Here is a 21,488-nt window from a genome sequence, read left to right on the forward strand (position 1 = left end):
GCTTAGTACAGTGCTCTGCACACAGTAAGCGCTCAATAAATACAATTGAATGAATAAGCCTGTAGGCTTTAGAAAATACTGAGTTTTGAGTGTCTTCAAGGAAAGTTTTACCCTACTTTTAATAGTTCTGAGAGCAAAATCATCCTTCTGTGTAGAAATTAATAATCAAAATTTTTATTGTGAAAAGACAATTGGAATTTTTTTCCCCGAGAGATTCCCATTCAGTTTTGAAAACATATATTATGAAAACGATGGAACACCACCTATTTGCTTTTATGGAAGCCTGAATTTCCAAATGTTTTGAAGTGAAGTTTCTCTTTTCATAAAATGCCTTTAAACCTAAGGCTCTGATATCCAATTTTTGACAGACTTTCCTTGTATTCAGTTTATTTTTTCAGCCCAACAAATTCTTATGTCCAAAAGCAGATCGCTCCCCTTTCTGTTCTCACTCTCTCGACGATTGCTTATGATGCCTGTCCCTTTATAGGAGTCCATTATGTATTCCGATGGGTTGAAACTGAGGATGTCCTTTGCAGTCCATTTGCATTGTGGACTAGACCAGTGTTGATTGATGCTGGGACTGTGACACTAACCTGAGGATCAGAATTAGGAACCTTCTGCCTGGTCGTCCAGTAAATTCCCTGACTTTGTGACAACTATTCTTACCTCATTTCTGTAGGTCGTTAACTTCTGGGTTTGCACCTGTGTGGAATATGGTCTCTTTTGGACTTATTTTCACATTTGTCTTCTCGCAGAGGTCCTTTTCTAACACAGTTGAACAGAAGAATCCACTGCAAACACCCAAGCAATCAATGGTATTTATTGAGTGTTTACTATGAGCGAAGCACAGTACTAAGCACTTAGGAGAGTACAGGGTAACACAGTTGGTAGACATTCCCTGCCCTGGAAAGAAACACCAGGCATAAGCCTGTGGCCTGACTTACTCCCTTTATTCATACCCCCTCCCAACCCCACAGCACTTATGTCCTTGTCTATAATTTATTTATATTTATGTCTGTCTCCTCCTCTAGATGGTAAGCTTGTTATGGGTAGGCAGTGTGTCTGTTTGTTGTTATAGTGCATTCTCCCAAGCACTTAATTTAATGCTCTGCATATAGTAAGTACTCAATAAATACTATTGATTGGATGAATGAAAATCTAGTGACTCATAAGCCTACCAGAGCCATGAATGCCTCTGCCCTTCAAAGCCCTCTCTATACCCTCTTAGCTTAGGCCATGTTCCTCTGGCCCTTAGACCCCAACTCCTGGTTTGTTGTCTTAGTGAGACAGGCCTAAACTGAAAGTTGCCATTTCCTCTTGTTAAGATGCTGCACCATCATGGGACGCCTTCCTTTGAACACCAACAGGCAACAGGCAAGGTCGATTTATTGAGCAAGGGTGCTTTACTTTTATTTCAATTGTTGATCCCTCCATTTCTCAAACAATTTGCTAGGAGTTCAGACTAAGCTTCACAGATGCCCAGGCCCTGCACTTAAGACCCATCTTTGTTTCACCGAGGAGGGGAGTTATTTGGCATCCAACTAAATCATTCATTTGATTTGATTCCCTAGATTGCGTGTGCGGTGTTTGCTGCCCTCTTGCATTTCTTCTTCTTGGCTGCCTTCACCTGGATGTTTCTGGAGGGGGTGCAACTCTACATCATGCTGGTGGAGGTGTTTGAGAGCGAACATTCCCGCCGAAAGTACTTCTATCTGGTCGGTTACGGGATGCCCGCGCTGGTGGTCGCCGTGTCTGCAGCCGTCGACTACAGGAGTTACGGGACGGATAAAGTGTGAGTGCCACCTGCTTCTTTTTCCCCATACACCAAAGTAAGCCCTTGCACGGAGTGAGCACCGATACTTCTCATTGCCACTCGGTTAATAAAATCCCCCCTGCCCTACCTCCTTCCCCTCCCCACAGCACCTATATATATATATATATTTGTACAGATTTATTACTCTATTTATTTTACTTGTACATATTTACTATTCTATTTATTTTGTTAATGATGTGCATCTAGCTCTATTTTTATTTATTTTGGTGACTTGACACCTGTCCACATGTTTTGTTTTGTTGTCTGTCTCCTCCTTTTAGATGGTGAGCCCATTATTGGGTAGGGACCATCTTTATATGTTGTCAGCTTGTACTTCCCAAGTGCTTAGTCCAGTGCTCTGCACACAGTAAGCACTCAATAAATACAGTTGAATGAATGAATGAATGAATCTGGGCCTAGGCTACAGTCTTGTGGCCACAGTCTGGCCTCAAAAGCTATCGCCAGGATTCGGGTCGATCTGTCAATCGATGACATGTAGGCAACGCTTAATGTAGAAGTGCTTGGGAGACTACTGTACAACAGAGATGGTAGATGTGATATCTGTGGATTGTACAGATATGGCTTTTTGAAGCATGCTTGTCAAAACTGCGAGCTCAAATACCATATGCATCATAGTCTATCATTCTTATTATTGTCATCATCATCATCGTTATTAATTAACAGTTCATTTCTTTGCTGGCTTCCTTAAAATGGCAGTAGTGATCTTCCTTTAACTGCCCTTGGCCAAACTGTGTCTTGTTTTCTTCCTTCCGCTTAAAAAAAAGGCCAAGTAATAATAATAACAATAGTAGTAATAATAATAATTTTTGGTACTTGTTAAGTGCCTATTGTGTGCCAAAGCACTGTTCTAAACACTGGGGTAGATACAAGTTCATCAGGTTCATCAGCCACACATGGGGCTCACAGTCTTACTCCCCATTTGACAGATGAGGTAACTGAGGCACAGGGACCTGAAGTGACTTGCCCAAGGTCACACAGCGGGCAAGTGGTGGAAAAGGGATTAGAACCCAGGTCATTCTGACTCCCGGAACGGCGCTCTATCCACTAGGCCATGCTGCTTCCAAATGTGAAGTGAGAGCTGGCCATCAAAGCCATAAGGACCAGATTGCCTCTTTCTGGGACTCTCCCCAGTCCATGCCAACTCCACTCTTCCCCCAAACCATGCAGAATTATAAAGTCTAATATCTACTTCCATCACTTTTCCCCCCCTACCCTTATTGGTAAAAGTAGCTATATTTAAATTGAAAACATTTGTCATCACATGTGAGATGGGACTGGTTTAAGTACATTATTTTTCAGTGAAACCTCAACAGCCCTTATAAGACTTTTTATAGCTATTACAGCTAAAAGTACCTTATAGTTAATATCTCCTTCTCTCACAAACTCAGAGCTTTACAGATTCTTTTTTCCTTAATATAGCTGATGCTTCAGGGAAACTGAGGAAACTGAGGTCTAGAAAGATTTTCTGCAAATTTAGCTTGAACACGTAACAGATGACTATAATATAATCAATCACCTCCGCTTATTAGACCATTGGTTGTTACGTTGCAAACTCCTCAGAGCAGGCTGTTCAGACATGGGTTATGAGGTCCCCCCGGACTCCTGCGAGGTTGTTGACAGTTGATGTTTCAGAGGCTCCCATTTATGTGGCCTAGTAAAAGAGCACAAGATTTAAGAATCAAGACACCCAAATTCTCAGCCACTGCTGCGTGACCTCGGAAAAATCACTTAACTTCTCTGATACCCTGTTCCCTTAGCTATAAAAATGAGGATAATCTGCAGTGGTGAGCCTGCCACGGGACAGGGACTTTGTCTGATTTATCTGTACGTGACCCGCTCCTTAACACATTGCTTTAGCACACAGGAATGCTTAATCTGTAGCATAATGGGAGTTATCCTTTTTCACGGGCACAAGTAAGGCTCAGCAATTGTGCTCTAAGGTTCCTGGCTCTCCTTCTTCTACCAAGATCTTAGGTAGCCCTCAGGAGAAGTCACTGCCGGCTGCCTTCACAATTCAGCAACATTACTCCCCTGCGTTAAAAACAGTAAGAGTAACAAAGGAACTACCCCATGACGGAGCATGCTGTTAACTAAGCTGTCAGTGCATGAGAAGAAAAGCTGTTGTAAACAACTTAGCAAATCGTCAGTACTATTCCAATATCATGGCAAAATTGAATCAAGGCTGAGGTTTCACGATCATTGCTCTTTCAGTCACTTAGAAACAGCGTGGCTTAGTGGAAAGAGCACGGGCTTCGAAGTCAGAGGTCACGGGTTCTAATCTTGACTCTGCCACTTGTCAGCTGTGTGACTTTAGGCAAGTCACTTAGCTTCTCTGTGCCTGTTACCTTATCTGTAAAATGGGGATTAAGACTGTGAGCCCCACGTGAGATAACCTTATTACCTCGTATAATAATAATAATAATAGTAATAATAATAATGATGGCTTTTGTTAAGTGCTTACTATGTAAGCACTGTTCTAAGCACTGGGGAGATACAAGGTGATCAGGTTGTCCCACATGGGGCTCACAGTCTTAATCCCCATTTTACAGATGAGGGAACTGAGGCACAGAGTAGTTAAGTGCTTTATTACTCTATTTTACTTGTACATATTTACTATTCTATTTATTTTATTTCGTTAATATATTTTGTTTTGTTGTCTGTCTCCCCCTTCTAGACTGTGAGCCCGCTGTTGGGTCGGGACCGTCTCTATATGTTGCCAACTTGTACTTCCCAAGCGCTTAGTACAGTGCTCTGCACACAGTAAGCGCTCAATAAATACGATTGAATGAATGAATGAATGAAAGTGACTTGCCCAAAATCACACAGCTGGCAATTGACAGAGCCAAGATTTGAACCCATGACCTCTGACTCCCAAGCCTGTGCTCTTTCCACTGAGCCATGCTGCTTCTCAAAGCCACACTTCTTCTCAATAGTACAGAGTACTTCTCAAGAGGGAAGCAGCAAGGCCGTCTGTAAAGAGCATAGGCCTGAGAGCCAGAAGATCTGAGTTTTAATCTCAGCTCTGCCCCTTGCCTGCTGTGTGACCTGGGATAAGTCACTTAACTTCTCTGTGCCTCAGTTTCCTCAACTGTAAAATGGGGATTCAATATCTGTTATCCCTCCTACTTAGACTGTGAGCCTCATGTGACCTCATTAATTTGTAGCTACCCCGATGTTTAGAACCGTGCTTGACACAAAGCAAGCACTCAGCAGGTACCATGAAAAAAACCCAGAGTTGGACATGATCTTTACCCACAAGGAGCTTACAATCTAGTGGATGGCGCTTTCACCACAGATCCTTCAGTAATAAGAATAATAATCATCATCATCATCATCAATCGTATTTATTGAGCGCTTACTATGTGCAGAGCACTGTACTAAGCACTTGGGAAGTACAAATTGGCAACATATAGAGACAGTCCCTACCCAACAGTGGGCTCACAGTCTAAAAGGGGGGAGACAGAGAACAAAACCAAACATACTAACAAAATAAAATAAATAGAATAGATATGTACAAATAAAATAAATAAATAAATAGAGTAATAAATATGTACAAACATATACATATATACAGGTGCATAATGATGGCATTTATTAAGTGCTTACTATGTGCAAAGCACTGTTCTAAGCGCTGGGGTGGTTACAAGGTGATCAGGTTGTCCCGCTGGGGGCTCACAGTCTTAATTCCCATTTTACAGATGTGGGAACTGAGGCCCAGAGAAGTGAAGCGACTTGCCCAAAGTCACACAGCTGACACGTGGCGGAGCCGGGATTTGAACCCATGACCTCTGACTCCAAAGCCCGTGCTCTTTCCACTGAGCCACGCTGCTTCAGTAGCTTCCTCTCTGTCATAAGCCACTGCTCAAAGCCTCCTTGTTCTTTCGCACTCATTTCCTTAGAGACTCCTAAACTCCTTTGTGTTCCCTGGACCCAAGTCAAAATCTAGTGACTCGGCAGCAAGGGAAAAGGGAGTTTCCCTAGGCTGCACATTCTCGAAGGTCACTGAGACTATCTGGAGAGGAAGCAATGGCTATAGGGCAATTCAGAGTAAGCACTCAATAAATATGATTGCATGAATGAACAGAGCAGAGTTGGTACAGTCCAGCGCCTATAGATGAAATGTTCGCCTTTGGATGTGAAAGTTACTGGGGGTGATTTTAAATGTCCAGCATTTCTCTGAAAACTCCTTGAGGGCCGGGATCATTTCTACCTACTCTTTTTTTTTTTGTTTTGTTTTGTTTTAAATGGTATTGGATAAACGCTTACTATGTGCCTGGCACTGTACTAAGTTAATCAGGTTGGACACAATCCATCTCCCACACGGGGCTCACAGTCTTAATCCCCATTTGACCGGTGAAGGAACTGAGGCATAGAGAAGTTAAGTGAACTTGCCCATGGTCACACAATAGATAAGCAGCTGACTCAGGATTAGAACCCAGGTCCGCTGATTCCCAAGCCCGTGCTCTTTCCATTATGCCATGCCTCTTCTCGTTAGAGAGTATTCTGTTGTCCTCACCCAAGTGCTGAGTACTCTGTATACTTTAACAATTAGCTCCTTGTGGGCAGGGAACATGCTTACTAATTCTTTCACACACACTGATAAGGGGTCTGCACACAGTAAGCGCTCAACAAGTACTGTCGATTGGTAAGGCAATCCGTGTTTGTGACAATGTATAAGTTTGGAACAAAAGCCCTTTCCAGATCCTCCTCCTGTAAATTGCTGCCTTTGCTCACTTTCGCAAATTTTCAATTCTTTCCAAAAGATTCAAGTAGACTTCTCTCAAATCAGGCCATGTACATTTTATGAAGCTAGACATTCTTGGAATCTCCTTTGTCTAGACCTGTGTCACCTCAAGCCTTGGCTGTCATTGCTTTAATTTCCTGTCCCATCCCATTCCCCACCCGCACCCCCCCGCCCCTAGCTAGGAGCTATCCCAGTTTGGCAGTTCAGACTTCCTAGGAATGGGAGTGAATTAACTTCTTAGGCACAAGGTAAAAATAAAAATTTCATAATGGTTTATTTGCCATTAGCACTTCTCCCCCTGCCCCCAAACAGTGGGCCATAATTATCCAGGGAAAAGAAGAAAGAATTAGAGAGGCAGAAAGAGATTGAGTGGCAATATGAATGTAGTAAATCCATCCTAACCCTCTGGGATGTTTTCTCATGAAACCAAATTAATAAACAACAAATTTATTTCACGTACCTGCACCTATGTTTGGTATTTAGGTAGGATTTAATATTCTAGGTAGTCATCCCCTTGGATGTTTGGTGAATAAAATTGCTAACTTGTACTTCCCAAGCACTTAGTACAGTGCTCTGCACACAGTAAGCGCCCAATAAATACGATTGAATGGATTATATTTAACTTTAGACTGAACCTAGTTAGTTTAGATAATGCTAAATTTGATAAGGAATCCTAACTTCTGTTTCTGTTTCATGAACTACCACCCACATTTTTCAACAAATAGGGCACTCTTTTTGTGTGTGTGGAAAGGTCTCCAAAACCCACTAAACAATAGAAAAGAAATCTATCCAATTGTTAGCCTTCTATGTTCAATCTGTATTACTTTCACAAAACTGTAGCATTATCTCCATTTTAGAGTCAGTAATTGTTCTGCCAGTTCACAGAAATCAATCAGTGGTATTTATTGGGCACCTCCTTGGTTCAGAGCACCCAATTCAGTACAAGCGCATAGTGCAGTGCTTGGCACACAGTAAGCACTCAATAAATACTATTGAATGAACTTGGCAGTGCATTAGAGGTAGTAAACACAATTCCTGCCCTCCTGGATTGTGTGATTTATTGGTAAATGTAATGGGGACGAAAGAATAAAATAAATTACAGATAGGAGAAAGCAGTAAATATGGGCACATAGATTCATTTCATTTGAATGCAAATAAAACATGTAAGCCCATTTCACCTAACCCCATCAACTCTACGGCATTTAATGTCTTTGCTCAGATTTCCTCGGCTCGCCTGTCCCTATTGCATTCAGGTCGATATTTTAAAGCTAGATACTGAGGACTTTTTATCTAAACTCTGTTAAAATGAACTGGCAAAAATGGACCATCTCTTATTTTCAGTCAGTGGTGTTTATTGAGCACTTACAGTGTGCTAAAACCGGTCCTAAGGGCCTAGGAGAGATTACCTCGTATCTACCCTAGCAATTGGAACAGTTCCTGGCACATAGTAAGTGCGTAGCAAATACTATACAGTAAAATAGATGTGATCCCTGATCTCAAGAAGCTCACAATTACATCTCGAGGAATTGGCAGAGTATAAGGGTATGTACATAAGTTTTGAGCTTTATTTCTATTTGTTCTGACGATTTTGACACCTGTCTACATGTTTTGCTTTGTTGTCTTTCTCCCCTTTCTAGACTGTGAGCCCGTTGCTGGGTAGGGACTGTCTCTATATGTTACCGACTTGTACTTCCAAAGCGCTTAGTGCAGTGGTCTTCACACAGTAAGCGCTCAATAAATATGAATGAATGAGTGAGGGACTAAGGATGGGCTGGATGTCAAAGGTCTTAAATGGTTCAGGCCCAAGTGCATTGGTGAGGCAGAAGGGAGTGTGAATAGGATGATGGGTTCTAATCCTGGCTTCTGCACTTGTCTGCTGTGTGACCTTGGGCAAGTCATTTCACTTCTCTGGGCCTTAGTTCCTTCATCTGTAAAATGAGGATTGTGACTGTGAGCCCCAAATGGGACAGGGATTTCATCCAATCCGATTAGCTTGTGTCCACCCCAGCGCATAGTACAATGCCTGACACAGAGTAAGCATTTAATAAATACAATAATAATAATAATGAGGAAATGAGAGGTTAATCAGGAAAGATTTCATGGAGGTGTGACTTAGTTGGGCTACCCACTCTCCCTTCTGTATCACCTATGCACTTGGGTTTGAACCCTTTAAGCCCTTTGATATCCAGCCCACCCTCAGTCCCTTAAAATTTATGTACATGTCTTTACACCTTGCCATTTCCCTGAGGTGTAATTGTGAGCTCCTTAAGGTTAGGAATCATGTCTGTTTTACTGTGTAGTATTTATTAACCACTTACTCTGTGCCAGGCACTCTTCTAAGTGCTGGGGTAAATACAGGCTAAGCAGGATGAACACAGTCCCTTATCCTAACATTGGGGTCCCAATCTTAATCCCCATTTTACACATGAGGTAACTGAGTCCCAGACAAGAGAAGTGACTTGCCCAAGGTCACACAGCCGACATGTGGTGGAGTCAGGCTTAGAACTCAGGTCCTTCTGACTCCCCTGCCCACTAGACCATACTGCTTCTGCAAGATAGTAGGTTAATGTGTAATGTGATTAGAACAGTTGAACTGATTAATATGCATGAAGAATAGATCACATCATGCAAAATTTGTCTCTGAGATATGCATGGTTTGCCACGATTTTGAAATGCCCACTGCAGAAAGAGTGCATTCAACGTCTTTCAAAAATGTCTTTAAATATGGTTTATTAGTTTTAACATTTCATAGCATTGATCTCAGAATAACACTTGGTCTCTTAACCACACTTCCAAAAAGATTAATTTAGACACGTGTTACTATTTTCTCTGGTAAATTACAGATCATATCCCCCCCCACTCCCCGACAAAAAAAAAAAAGTTTTAAAATGACCATTATTCTTTTGAGTTTCTGTGACATCCCAAAATTTCTCTTGCCCTGAAATTCATATGGTCATACTTGAGTAGCTATTCTAAAATGGTGCTGTCGTAACCTTATTTTCAACCATGATTTACAATGATTTTTACCACTAATTCAAACTGTTTGGGAATTGAGCACCCTTTGTCAGTTTTATTCATTTTGTGATCTAGAACTAAACAAGATCTTGAATGGGAAGGCACCTTCTCCATGGTGGTGTAGCCTGAGGGATTCAGAAGTCGTCCCAGAAAAGTTGATAATGGCTCCAGAGAGATGGATATATGTTAGGTTGTGAACATTTACAGCACTTTGGACCTTCTTTTGGCAATGGGAGAAAATTCAAGCTCTTAAAAATAATTGAAAGCCAACTTTATGATATAATGGCAGCAATAAATCACCAACTGGTCTTAAATTTGGTTTTAGCTCTCTGGTCCAGTTGCAAAATAAAATTGCATAAGGCTAAGGTAAGCCTATGTCTTTTAGCTAGAGAGCTTTATTTTTTTTAAGGCAGACCAATCTGTTGTTATGTGAAAATGCTTCGTGAGGAAAATTTTGTTGAAGTATATTTTGAATTATAATAACAAAATGCAGACAACGTTTGTTATAGTTCACATGAAATCTCTTTGGACCCACTCACTAAATTTCCCACTTAGGTACTTCGCTGTATGCCCCCAAGTTTTTATTTAGATATTTTCACCAAAGTTGCCTGTGTATTTTTGAGAATTCCGTAGAATTGATTCTTATATGGTGGTGCCAGAGAACAGCGAAGTGTTGTGACCTAGTGGAAAGAGCACAGGACTGGGAATCCGCTTGCCTGCTGCGTGGCCTAGGACAAGTCCTTAACGTTTCTGTGCCTTGGTCTCATCTGTAATAGACTGTATTACAGTCTCTAAACTGGAGGCTCGCAATGGACAGGGAGCGCATGTTTTAATTCTAATCCCAGCTCCATCACTAACTGCAGTGTGATCTTGGGCAAGCCATTTAACTTCTCTGTGCCTCAGTTCCCTCAGCTGCAAAGCAGGGATTCAGTACCTGTCTTCCCTCCTACTTATACTGGGAACCCCATGTGTGACCCAATCATCTTGTATCTACCCTAGCCCTTAGCATGGTAGAATAAATATTCTTCTTCCTTCTGTTTCCTCCTCCTCCTCCTCCTCCTCATTATTGTCCTGTCCGCTATATTTTTGGGATGGGTGTTAATCCCCCAGTAATTGAATTCATAGGAAACCCTCATTCACAACTTCCATCCCACCATCACATCTGAAATTTCTAGCCCCCCTCTCTAATAACAATAAAGGTGGTCAGTAGTGGTGAAGTAGGTGGAGAAACCAGGCAAGATCAATCAGGAGAATCGATTTAGTGCCTGATGTGTGCAGAGCATTGTACAAAGCATTTGTGAAGTGCAATAGAGTTAAGAAACGTGATCCCTGTCCCTTAAACTGTTTAGAGGCTTTAAGCTAGTTTTGGTAGTTTATGCCATTGACCTTACACTGTGCATGTATGCCCTAGTTGGGCTCAATAATAATAATAATGATGGCAATTGTTAAGTGCTTGCTATTTGCAAAGCACTGTTCTAAGTGCTAGGGAGGTTATAAGGTGATCGGGTTGTCCCACGGGGCGCTCACAGTCTTAATCCCTATTTAACAGATGAGGTAACTGAGGCACAGAGAAGTTAAGTGACTTGCCCAAAGTCACATAGCTGACAGTTGGCGGAGGCGGGATTTGAACCCGTGACTTCTGACTCCAAAGCCTATGCTCTTTCCACTGACCACACTGCTTCTCTGATGGCTTACATTCCATCACCATCAGTAAATATTTAGAAATTGCCTAGAAGATGGTGCTGTTATTGATTCTAGCTTGAAGAACATGCTTTAAGTGATCCTTTAGCATGCTGAGCTTTTTTTAGGGGAGTGAGGGATGTAATTCGTACTAAATACCTAAATGTTTAGTATCCCTATTAATCTGCCAGCAACTATTTCAGCAGGTAATACTTGAAATGGCGTGAAAATTAGTCATTTCAAAGCCATCAGATAGCAAGCTGCTTTGGCTATAGTATTTATTCTGTCTTTTAGACTGTGAGCCCACTGTTGGGTAGGGACTGTCTCTATATGTTGCCAACTTGTACTTCCCAAGCGCTTAGTACAGTGCTGTGCACACAGTAAGCACTCAATAAATACGATTGATTGATTAATTGATTGATTGATTATTCTGAGCTAACTCTGGACCAAGCACTGGGACAGACAGATACCAGATTGCCAGATGTAACAGTTGATGTCCCATGAGGAGCTGACAGTCTAAGAGGAAAGAAAGGCAGCTATCTCATCCCCATTTGACATGGGGAAACAGTGTTTCCTATTGGGAAGAGCATGGGCATGGGAGTCAGTGGACCTGGGTTCTAATCCTGACTGATTCACTTGTCTGCTGTGTGACCTTGGACATGTCACTTAACTTCTCTGTGCTTCAGTTACGGCATCTAAAATGGGGATGAAGACTGTGACCCAATGTGGGACAGGGACTGTGTCTTACCCAATTAGCTTGTCGCTACCCCAGTGCTTAATACAGTGCCTGGCACATAGTAAGTGCTTAACAAGTACCACAAAGATTATTATTATTATTATATGAGAAAACAGAGGTGCAGAGAGTTTAAATATCTAGGTGTACTACTGATACGGACCGAATGTATTGACATAACCTAGGAAAGAAGTGACGTGGAATGAATGAATGAATACCTCAGTGCTTAGAACAGTGCTTGGCACATAGTAAGCACTTAACAGGTACCATCATCATTATTATTATTATCATTATTATTTCCTTTTTTTTCTAGGTCAAAATTCCAGTCACTGGTAGGAGTTATTGAGTTGCTAGAGCCTTCAACTTTCAAGATTAGCAGTGGGCTTCTGCTTCTATTTTTATGGATTTTTGCTCTTGTTTGATTCCTCCTTGCATAAGCAAAGATGCAAAGGGAAAGAGCCATGTTTAGAGTCTCTTTCCACTCTCAGTCCTTTCACAGCCTGACTTTCTCTCAGATCCCCATCGAGTAAATAGATTGTTAAAGATTAAGGTAAAATTTTCCTCTGCCCCCATGGGCTTGAAACCCTACCTGTAGCAAGCATACTATCTATCATGAAGAGCATGATAAACTGCTTTTCTATAAATGATATGTTCTGGCAATAGCTAATGATTGTTTATTGCTTATTTACTACTTAGAGTGATTTAGGATTTCATTTCCCGTTGTATAAAAAATAGAACATATTCCATTTATATTTGGTTTTATTATTTCAAAAGATGAACTGAATGTTGCCATTTATCCCTGGGGGTGGAAGGAAATTAAAAGGACAAGAAAAAGTCACCCTCTACGATAGTTTCATAATCTTCCATTTTGCAGGCTTGCAGTATGAATGCGAAGTGAAAGTTTTGAGTGACACTGTTGGAGTCGCTGTAGATTGTAAATATAGAATGCTTAGTAAAATTTCAAGAATGTCTTAGATAACTGTGCAGAACACCGAATCATTTCCATTTTAAATGGTTGATGAAATATTCAGCTAACAAAATGTCAGGTTTTTTTTTTCTGTCACAGCTGTGCACCAGGGTCAAAAGTAACTTGGCGGCCTAAGATTCCAAAATTGAAGAGTGAAGGCACATGATTGCGTTCTTGTTTGAAAGAGCTCGTTTATTCAGTTCATGGTTTTACTTTCCTCCTTCTCAGTTTTCTGGATTTACAAAAAATCAATGTGACACTTTACAATTGGTCGTATTTCAACTATTCACATTAAAGCCTCATTTCTGAATTTTTATTGAGGAGAATTTCTCTTACATCAGCAGAACGATTGGAACCCAAACTCTGTGGTGACCAGTGGTGACAGAGCTCTTGCACGTTAAACTAAACCCTTGTTCCTAAGTGATTTGTCAGTATGTAGTAGTAATAATATTTATTGAACACGCTCTGGGTGAAATAACAAGCTCTTGAATAGTACAGAAAAAAGTACCACATTTCCCACTAACAGGTGAGATGAAATAATAATATGGACAAATAATCAGGATAGGCAAATACAATGTGCTGAGGATGGGCGTGTATTGAGTGGTAGAGCTGGTTTTTCCAGAAAATTTGTCTTCTCAATTAAAAATCTGTTAAGATCAGAATGTGGTTGCTCCTTGGTTTTTTATATCCTGTATTACTCTCACGAGAGCAGTGTGGATTTTGGTTTTTACACTTTCCACGTTTCCTTTGCCACAGTACCACTGGTTCCATTCTTTCAGGAAGTTGTAGCCTTACATTCTTCTTATTCCCACATTGTTCAAAGTGAATGAGTGTGACTTGCCGATAATACCATCTTCATAAATCCCAGGTTGTTGTTGTTTAAGATATTTGCTTAGTGCTTCTATGTTCCAGACACTGTACTAAGTGCTGGGGTAGATAGAAACTAGTCGCATTGGAAACAGTCCTGTCCTACGTGGGGCTCACAGTCTTAATCCCCACATTCCAGATGACATAACTGAGGCCCAGAGAAGTGAAGTGACCTACTCAAGGTCATAAAGCTGGCGAGTGGCGGACCTGGGATTAGAACCCAGGTCCTTCTGACTCCCAGCTCGTGCTCTATCCACTAAGGCACACTGCTTCTCAAAGTGCCTTTGTGGACAAAGGACATTCAATTTCTATCCGAGTCTTATTGCTTGATGGTCAGATTGCATTCTGGTTTGATTGTTTGCTAGTGGCCCTGGCAGCTCTCAAATCTCACTCCTTGCAGTCTGGAGACTTAGTGTTGTTGGCCGTGTCAAGGTGGACCTTCTCTTGGCTGGATTTCAAAATCCAAGTGCTGAGTGCTGCGTTACAGATGGCAAAAGGTTTTGAATTGCCTGGTCTTCTAGAATAGCGCCCAGTGGTTGAATGAAAGTGGACTATGTGAGTGTGTGTGTTTGTGTGTATGTTGGGGGGAGGTGTTTTCCTATACGTACAAAAACACTTGCAAATATTAACATCTATGACCTTTGTTTCTTGAAAATCACCCAAGATTGACTGAATCCACAAGCACAGTGATCTAGGCCAGGAATCCCGGAAAATCTTAGAGACAGTTACCAGGACAGAGAAGAAAGGCAGGAGGCTGTGAGGGAGCCAGCGTGTGGCCAAAAACAACAGCAGGGGAAGCCATATGGCAATCAAACTGAAAAAGGGAACTTTGCCACACTGCCTTCCAGGAGATAGTAAAGATCGGGCAGAAAATTCAGAGAGGAGCAATTTCCTCGGTGCATTTTCAGTATTGTATGTTGTCTCTTTCTCTGCTCAAATCGGAGAGGGAATGGTCTTTCTACACACTTGCCAGATGTTTATGCTATTTAAACTCCCAGTGCCATTTTAAAGTCACTCAACTAAGTGAAATATCCAGAGAATTTCCAGAAAAATGAAAATTATGCTCTTAAGCAAAAGTTTGGATTCCGAGTTTGGCCAAAATCACAGTGCCAAAGTGAATTGAGATGATCGATTCTAAATAAAATGTAAGATGAGCCTGGAAATATTGTTCCCAAAGAATTGAGTTAAGCTGGAGTCCAAGCACTTCTAAGTTGCCAAGTGGCCAGAGAGATCTGAAAAAAACTGTGTGGTCTAATAGAGCATTGTCCTGGGAGTCAGAAGGACCTGGGTTCTAATCCTGACTCCACCACTTGTCTGTTGTGTGACCTTAGGCAAGCCACTTTTCTTCTCTGTGCCTCAATTACCTCATCTGTAAAATGGGGATTAAGACTGTGAGCCCTGTGTGAGACATGGACTGTTTCCAACATGACTAGCTTATACCTACCCCAGTATTTAGTTCAGTGCTTGTCACATAGTAAGTGTTTTACAAATACCAAAAAAATGGCTGAAAATGAAGTAAAATTTTAATGTGTAGTATTTAAACTCCATATCAGTTTAAACTCATCCTAAATGGAGTTTAGGCTCCTACTCTATCCTAATCCTCCTCGACCTCTCAGCTACCTTTGACATGGTGGACCACCCCCTTCTCCTCAACACGCTATCCAACCTTGGCTTCACAGACTCCATCCTCTCCTGGTTCTCCTCTTATCTCTCCAGCCGTTCATTCTCAGTCTCCTTTCCGGGCTCCTCCTCCCCCTCCCATTCCCTTACTGTACGGGTTCCTCAAGGGTCAGTTCTTGGTCCCCGTCTGTTGTCTATCTACAGTCACTCCCTTGGTGACCTCATTCGCTCCCACGGCTTCAACTATCATCTCTATGCTGATGACACCCAACTCTACATCTCTGCCCCGGCTCTCTCTCCCTCCCTTCAGGCCCGTGTCTCCTCCTGCCTTCAAGACATCTCCATCTGGATGTCTACCCGCCATCTAAAACTCAGTATGTCCAAGACTGAACTCCTTATCTTTCTTCCCAAACTCTGCCCTCTCCCTGACTTTCCCATCACTGTAGACAGCCGTACCATCCTTCCCATCTCACAAGCCCGCAACCTTGGTGTCATCCTCGACTTCACTGTCTTGTTCACCCCTCACATCCGATCCGTCACCAAAATCTGCCGGTCTCACCTCTGCAACATCGCCAAGATCCACCCTTTCCTCTCCATCCAAACTGCTACCTTGCTGGTTCAATCTCCCATTTTATCTCTACTGGATTACTGCATCAGCCTCCTCCCTGATCTCCCATCCTCCTGCCTCTCCCCACTTCAGTCTATACTTCATGCTGCTGCCCGGATCATCTTTGTGCAGAAATGCTCTGGGCATGTTACTCCCCTCCTCAAAAATCTCCAGTGGCTGCCTGTCAACCTACGCATCAAGCAAAAACTCCTCACTCTCGACTTCAAAGCTCTCCATCACCTCACCCCTTCCTACCTCACCTCCCATCTGTCCTTCTCCTGCCCAGCCCGCACCCTCCACTCCTCTGCCACTAATCTGCTCACTGTACCTCGTTCTCGCCTGTCCCGCCATCGACCACCAGCCCACGGCCTTCCCCTGGCCTGGAATGCCCTCCCTCCGCACATCCGCCAGGCTAGCTCTCTTCCTCCCTTCAAAGCCCTACTGAAAGCTCACCTCCTCCAGGAGGCCTTCCCAGACTGAACCCCCTTTTCCCTCTCCTCCTCCCCATCCCCACCACCCTACCTCCTTCCCCTCCCCACAACACCTGTATATGTTTGTACAGATTTATTACTCTATTTATTTTGCTTATACATATTTACTATTCTATTTATTTTATTAATGATGTGCATTTAGCTTTAATTCTGTTTGTTCTGATGACTTGACACCTGTTCACATGTTTTGTTTTGTTGCCTGTCTCCCCCTTCTAGACTGTGAGCCCGTTGTTGGGTAGGGACCGTCTCTATATGTTGCCAACTTGTACTTCCCAAGCACTTAATACAGTGCTCTGCACACAGTAAGCGCTCAATAAATATGATTGAATGAATGAATGAATATGAATGAAGAGGACCAGTGCCACGTGTAAATAATCTACAAAAGTAAATGAAACTCACCATGTACACCTGAAATGGGGAGGAAAAATGCAAACTGACTCATTTGGTGTTGTTTTGAGGGAATAATGCCTAAGAACTTTCATCAGTCAATCAGTAGTATTTATCGAGCACTTACTCCTTGTAGCGCACAGTGCTAAGTGCTTGGGAAAGTGTAATTCAACACAGTTCCTAGGCATGTATCCTCCCCACAATGGGCTTACAGTTTAGAGGGGGAGAAAGACATTGATATAAATAGATAATCTCATGCCACCAATGATCTCATTTGCCCTCACAACATCCCTGTGTGTGAGAGAGAGTAGAGCGATGTGTATTATTAGACCCACTTTACAGAAGAAACTGATATCTAGAGAAATTGAGTCTGGCACATTGAACTGGACCTTCAGGCCCCTGATTCCCAGACAGTTGTAACACTACTGCAAGGATACACTGCATAGATTAAAAACAAAAAAAAATGTAAATTGCATCTAAAAAATCCAGTCATTCAATACATTTTAGTTACTGTCTTGAACAAATGATTTTCTTAGTTGTGATTATGTATATTTTCCTATCACCTATTGTTATATTATGTTTACAATGGACACAGTTGTGTGTGAGGTCATGCATTGATTTCATGGTTGTGTTCTGTGCCTATCTAGGGCAATCAGCTCCTAAAATCCCAATGGGGGAAGATTTAACAATCTCACAGTTTTGAAACCCTCAGGGATTAAATATTTGAAATTACCTAACCATCAAGAATCGGATTGTAATCTTAAACTTAATAATTATACGTTTGGTAACATGATTTTATAAAAATCCATCTGTTTGTTTTCGCTTTGTTTAAGGAAAACATATTTTCATTTTGTAGTAATTAAAGCATATTTTAGCAGGGACTGTGCTTTTCATCCTCAGGGAACTTTTCAAATCAAGTAAATAACCCAGTGGTTAGTATATCACTTGATGCATTATTGATTGCTTGTAAAATCAATTGATTGAAAAAAGTAATGGTTACATCTTAACAGCTTTTTCCTTCTAATAACTTTTAATGGGGCAGAATTACAGGTCAAATAAGATATATTTAAACATCAAATACAATTTCCCCCAAATTTGCATTCATCTTCTTCATAACTACTCACTTCCATTTTATCTTGCTGTCATTCAGAGGAACAGAACCGTAATTTCCCAAGGGCCTTAAAAATTGGGGGAGTATTAAATGGAGCTGAAATTAAGCGATTAATAATTCAGTCTGGGGTCGTGAATCAACTTTGTGTGATATTGGAGATCATTTGCAGCCCTGAGAAACATGAGTGGAAACACTGCACTTTTTAGGTCTAAAGAAATCCTCAAAGGTGAGGCTGTCTAACCTAATTAAACGTCAACTGTCCGACTCCAAATTTATCTCCTTTGGTTACGAATTGGCTGAGGTCCTTCTGACAGAAAAATGTCACCGCTCCTGACACTTGACGGGCAGATTCTGGAGCACCGTAATTGGAGAGAAAAGGATAGGTTTAAGCTACAAGATTTAATGGCTGCTGGTTGGGCTTTTGCTTAAGGTTTCTATGACAGGCGCAAAAGGCCTCATTGACTAGGGCCCGGTGCCATTTTTTTCCCGCTTCCTCCTGAGGTAATTATCTTACTCCATCGATAGTGCTGTCAGAAATCGGGCACATAATTCAGCATTTAAATGAACAAGCCGTGTAATATTTCCTGTCTCCCAGTGGAATGCTCTTCAGCTGCCATTCTTCTCTGTCACTCCCTCCCTCGTGATCTATGTCCCATGCTCAGTCCTTGAATGCCTTCTGTTCCCTGCATTTCGTTACAGATGCTGGCTGCGGCTTGACACTTACTTCATTTGGAGCTTTATAGGACCGGCGACCTTGATCATTATGGTAAGAACTCCTAATTAACTACTCGGGTCAAGGCATCAGCATGTGCTGCCCCTTTGCTGACTATCGTTTCATTTATCTACATGAATTTGGGAAAGACATGCACTCGTGTGACCCCGGCAGACATGGGCAATTAGACATTCATTACCGAATACAAGCCACCTCTTAAGATGGGGGGAAAAAAAGCATGCGGTTGCATGACTTGACCCATCCGGCGAATACTTAGCCAGAAAACCAGGCTGTTCAAAGAAGAAGCAGCATGGCTCAGTGGAAAGAGCACGGGCTTTGGAGTCAGAGGTCATGGGTTCAAATCCCAGCTCTGCCGGTTGTCAGCTGTGTGACTTTAAGTCACTTAACTTCTCTGTGCCTCAGTTACCTCATCTGTAAAATGGGGATTAAGACTGTGAGCTCCATGTGGGACAACCTGATCACCTTGTATCCTTCCCAGTGCTTAGAACAGTGCTTTGCACATAGTAAGCACTTAATAAATGCTATCTTTATTATTATTATTAAGTCCGGCCTCTATCCAGCCTCTAGTTTAACTCCCATCTTGGTCACTTTGATCGCTGAAGCGTTACAAGAAGTGTCTTGGCTTAATGGCTAGAGAATGGGCCTTGAAGTCAAGAGGACCTGGGTTCTAAACCCAGCTCTGCCACTTGTCTGCTGGGTGACCTTGGGCAAGCTCGTTCACTTCTCCATGCTTCAGTTCCCTCATCTGTAAAATGGGGATGAAGACGGTGAGCCCTATATGGGACAGGGACTGTGTCCAGTCTTATTATCTTGTATCTACCCCAGTGCTTACCACAGTGCCGGACATGTAGTAAGCACTTAACAGATATTACAATTATTATTGTTATCACTATTATTAAGGACTGTCTGTACTGGGAATGGAGCTGATGGTGGAACAGAAACCTTGGTGAGGTGGAGGTTTTTAAGTTGTTAAGGGAAAATGCGAGTTCACATCTAATAGTATTTGTCAGTGGCAGGAGTACCCGAGAATATGATACAAATCAACATTCTCCTCACATCAGATAGCAAATGATATGACTTTTCATCTCCTTTCATATTTTTCAAAGAAACCTTTCCGCTCCATTGCCAAGCCAAATGAATTTGTCTCACTGCCTATACAGTTGTACTGTACTGACTTTCCCCCATTAATGAAGAATAGTGGATAATTATTCATTCATTCATTCAATCGTGTTTATTGAGCACTTACTGTGTGCAGAGCACTGTACTAAGCGCTTGGGAAGTACAAGTTGGCAACATATAGAGACGGTCCCTACCCAACAGTGGGCTCACAGTCTAGAAATTACATCTGGGTAGGTATTTGGCTTTCCCTCTGATTACTCCCTCAATCGTCTCCATAGGAAGACTGAAGTTATAAAGTGGAACATCTTTGATAATAATGATGATGATGGCATTTGTTAAGCGCTTACTGTGTGCCAGGCACTTTACTAAGCGCTGGGGCAGATACAAGCAAATCGAGTTGGATGTGGGCCCTGTCCCAAGTGGGCCTCAGAGTTTCAATCCGCATTTTACAGTGAGGGAACTGGGGCACAGAGAAGTGAAGTGACTTGCCCAAGGACACCCAGCAGACAAGTGGTGGAGCCGAGATTAGAACCCACGACCTTCTGCTCCCCAGGCCTGTGCTCTGTCTACTGCGCCATGGTGATTCTCCCCATCTGCCCCCCAGCCCGGGCCCACTTTAATCTACAAGGCCCTTGTTAGCCAGTAGGCAGGAGAATCTGCGGAGGTTGTCGGGGAGAGAAGAACACTTCTCTCCCCACCCCTATTATGGCCAAATTAATGAAGATTGGCTGTAATAATAATAATTATTATTATTATTGTAATACTCAAGTGCTTACTGTGTACTAAGATCAATCAGATTGGACCCAGTCCCTGTCCCACGTGAGGCTCACAGTTTTAGTAGGAGAGAGTAAGATTTAATCTCCATTTTACAGATGAGGAAACTGAGGCCCAGAGAATAACAATGTTGGTATTTGTTAAGCGTTTACTATGTGCCAAGCACTGTTCTAAGCACTGCGGTAGATGCAAGGTAATCAGGTTGTCCCACGTGGGGCTCATAGTCTTCATCCCCATTTTACAGATGAGGTAACTGAGGCACAGAGAAGGTAAGTGACCTCCCAAGTTCACATATCAGGCAAGTGGCAGAGCTGGGATTCGAACCCTAAGTCTTTTTTTCTCCCAAGACCACGTTCTTTCCACTAGGCCAAGCTACTTCAGGAGAAGCAGCATGGCTCAGTGGAAAAAGCCCAGGCTTTGGAGTCAGAGGTCACGGGTTCAAATCCCAGCTCCACCACTTATCAGCTGTGTGACTTTGGGCAGGTTACTTAACTTCTCTGGGCCTCAGTTACCTCATCTGTAAAATGGGGGTGAAGACTGTGAGCCCCCCGTGGAACAACCTGATCACCTTGTTAACCTCCCCAGCGCTTAGAACGTGCTTTGCACATAGTAAGCGCTTAATAAATGCTATTATCATTATTATTATTATTATTACTTCCCTAATAATCAGTCATGTTGACTGAGCACTTACTCTGTCCAGAGCACTGGCCCAAGTGCCTGGACCAGATAGTAGTTATGAACCTTACAAAGTTCTCCCGTCATTTCATCTTAATCCTATCTCAAAAGCTTGCTTCTATTGTTTAAGC

At 42.2% G+C, this 21,488-nt stretch overlaps 1 protein-coding gene across 17 annotated transcripts in view; it reads left to right on the top strand.

Annotated features, from left to right (window-relative positions):
• ADGRL3 (adhesion G protein-coupled receptor L3) overlaps positions 1-21,488 on the top strand; it is a 694,363-nt gene that overhangs the window by 614,171 nt on the left and 58,704 nt on the right. For all 17 annotated transcript variants that reach the window (XM_038759779.1, XM_038759784.1, XM_038759785.1 and 14 more), the window contains 2 exons: positions 1,572-1,792; positions 18,756-18,822. In XM_038759779.1, the coding sequence (XP_038615707.1) occupies positions 1,572-1,792; positions 18,756-18,822 (288 nt within the window). The remainder of the gene's footprint in view (positions 1-1,571; positions 1,793-18,755; positions 18,823-21,488) is intronic.

The sequence above is a fragment of the Tachyglossus aculeatus genome, chromosome 17, assembly GCF_015852505.1.
Source record: "Tachyglossus aculeatus isolate mTacAcu1 chromosome 17, mTacAcu1.pri, whole genome shotgun sequence".
Lineage (NCBI taxonomy): Eukaryota > Metazoa > Chordata > Mammalia > Monotremata > Tachyglossidae > Tachyglossus > Tachyglossus aculeatus.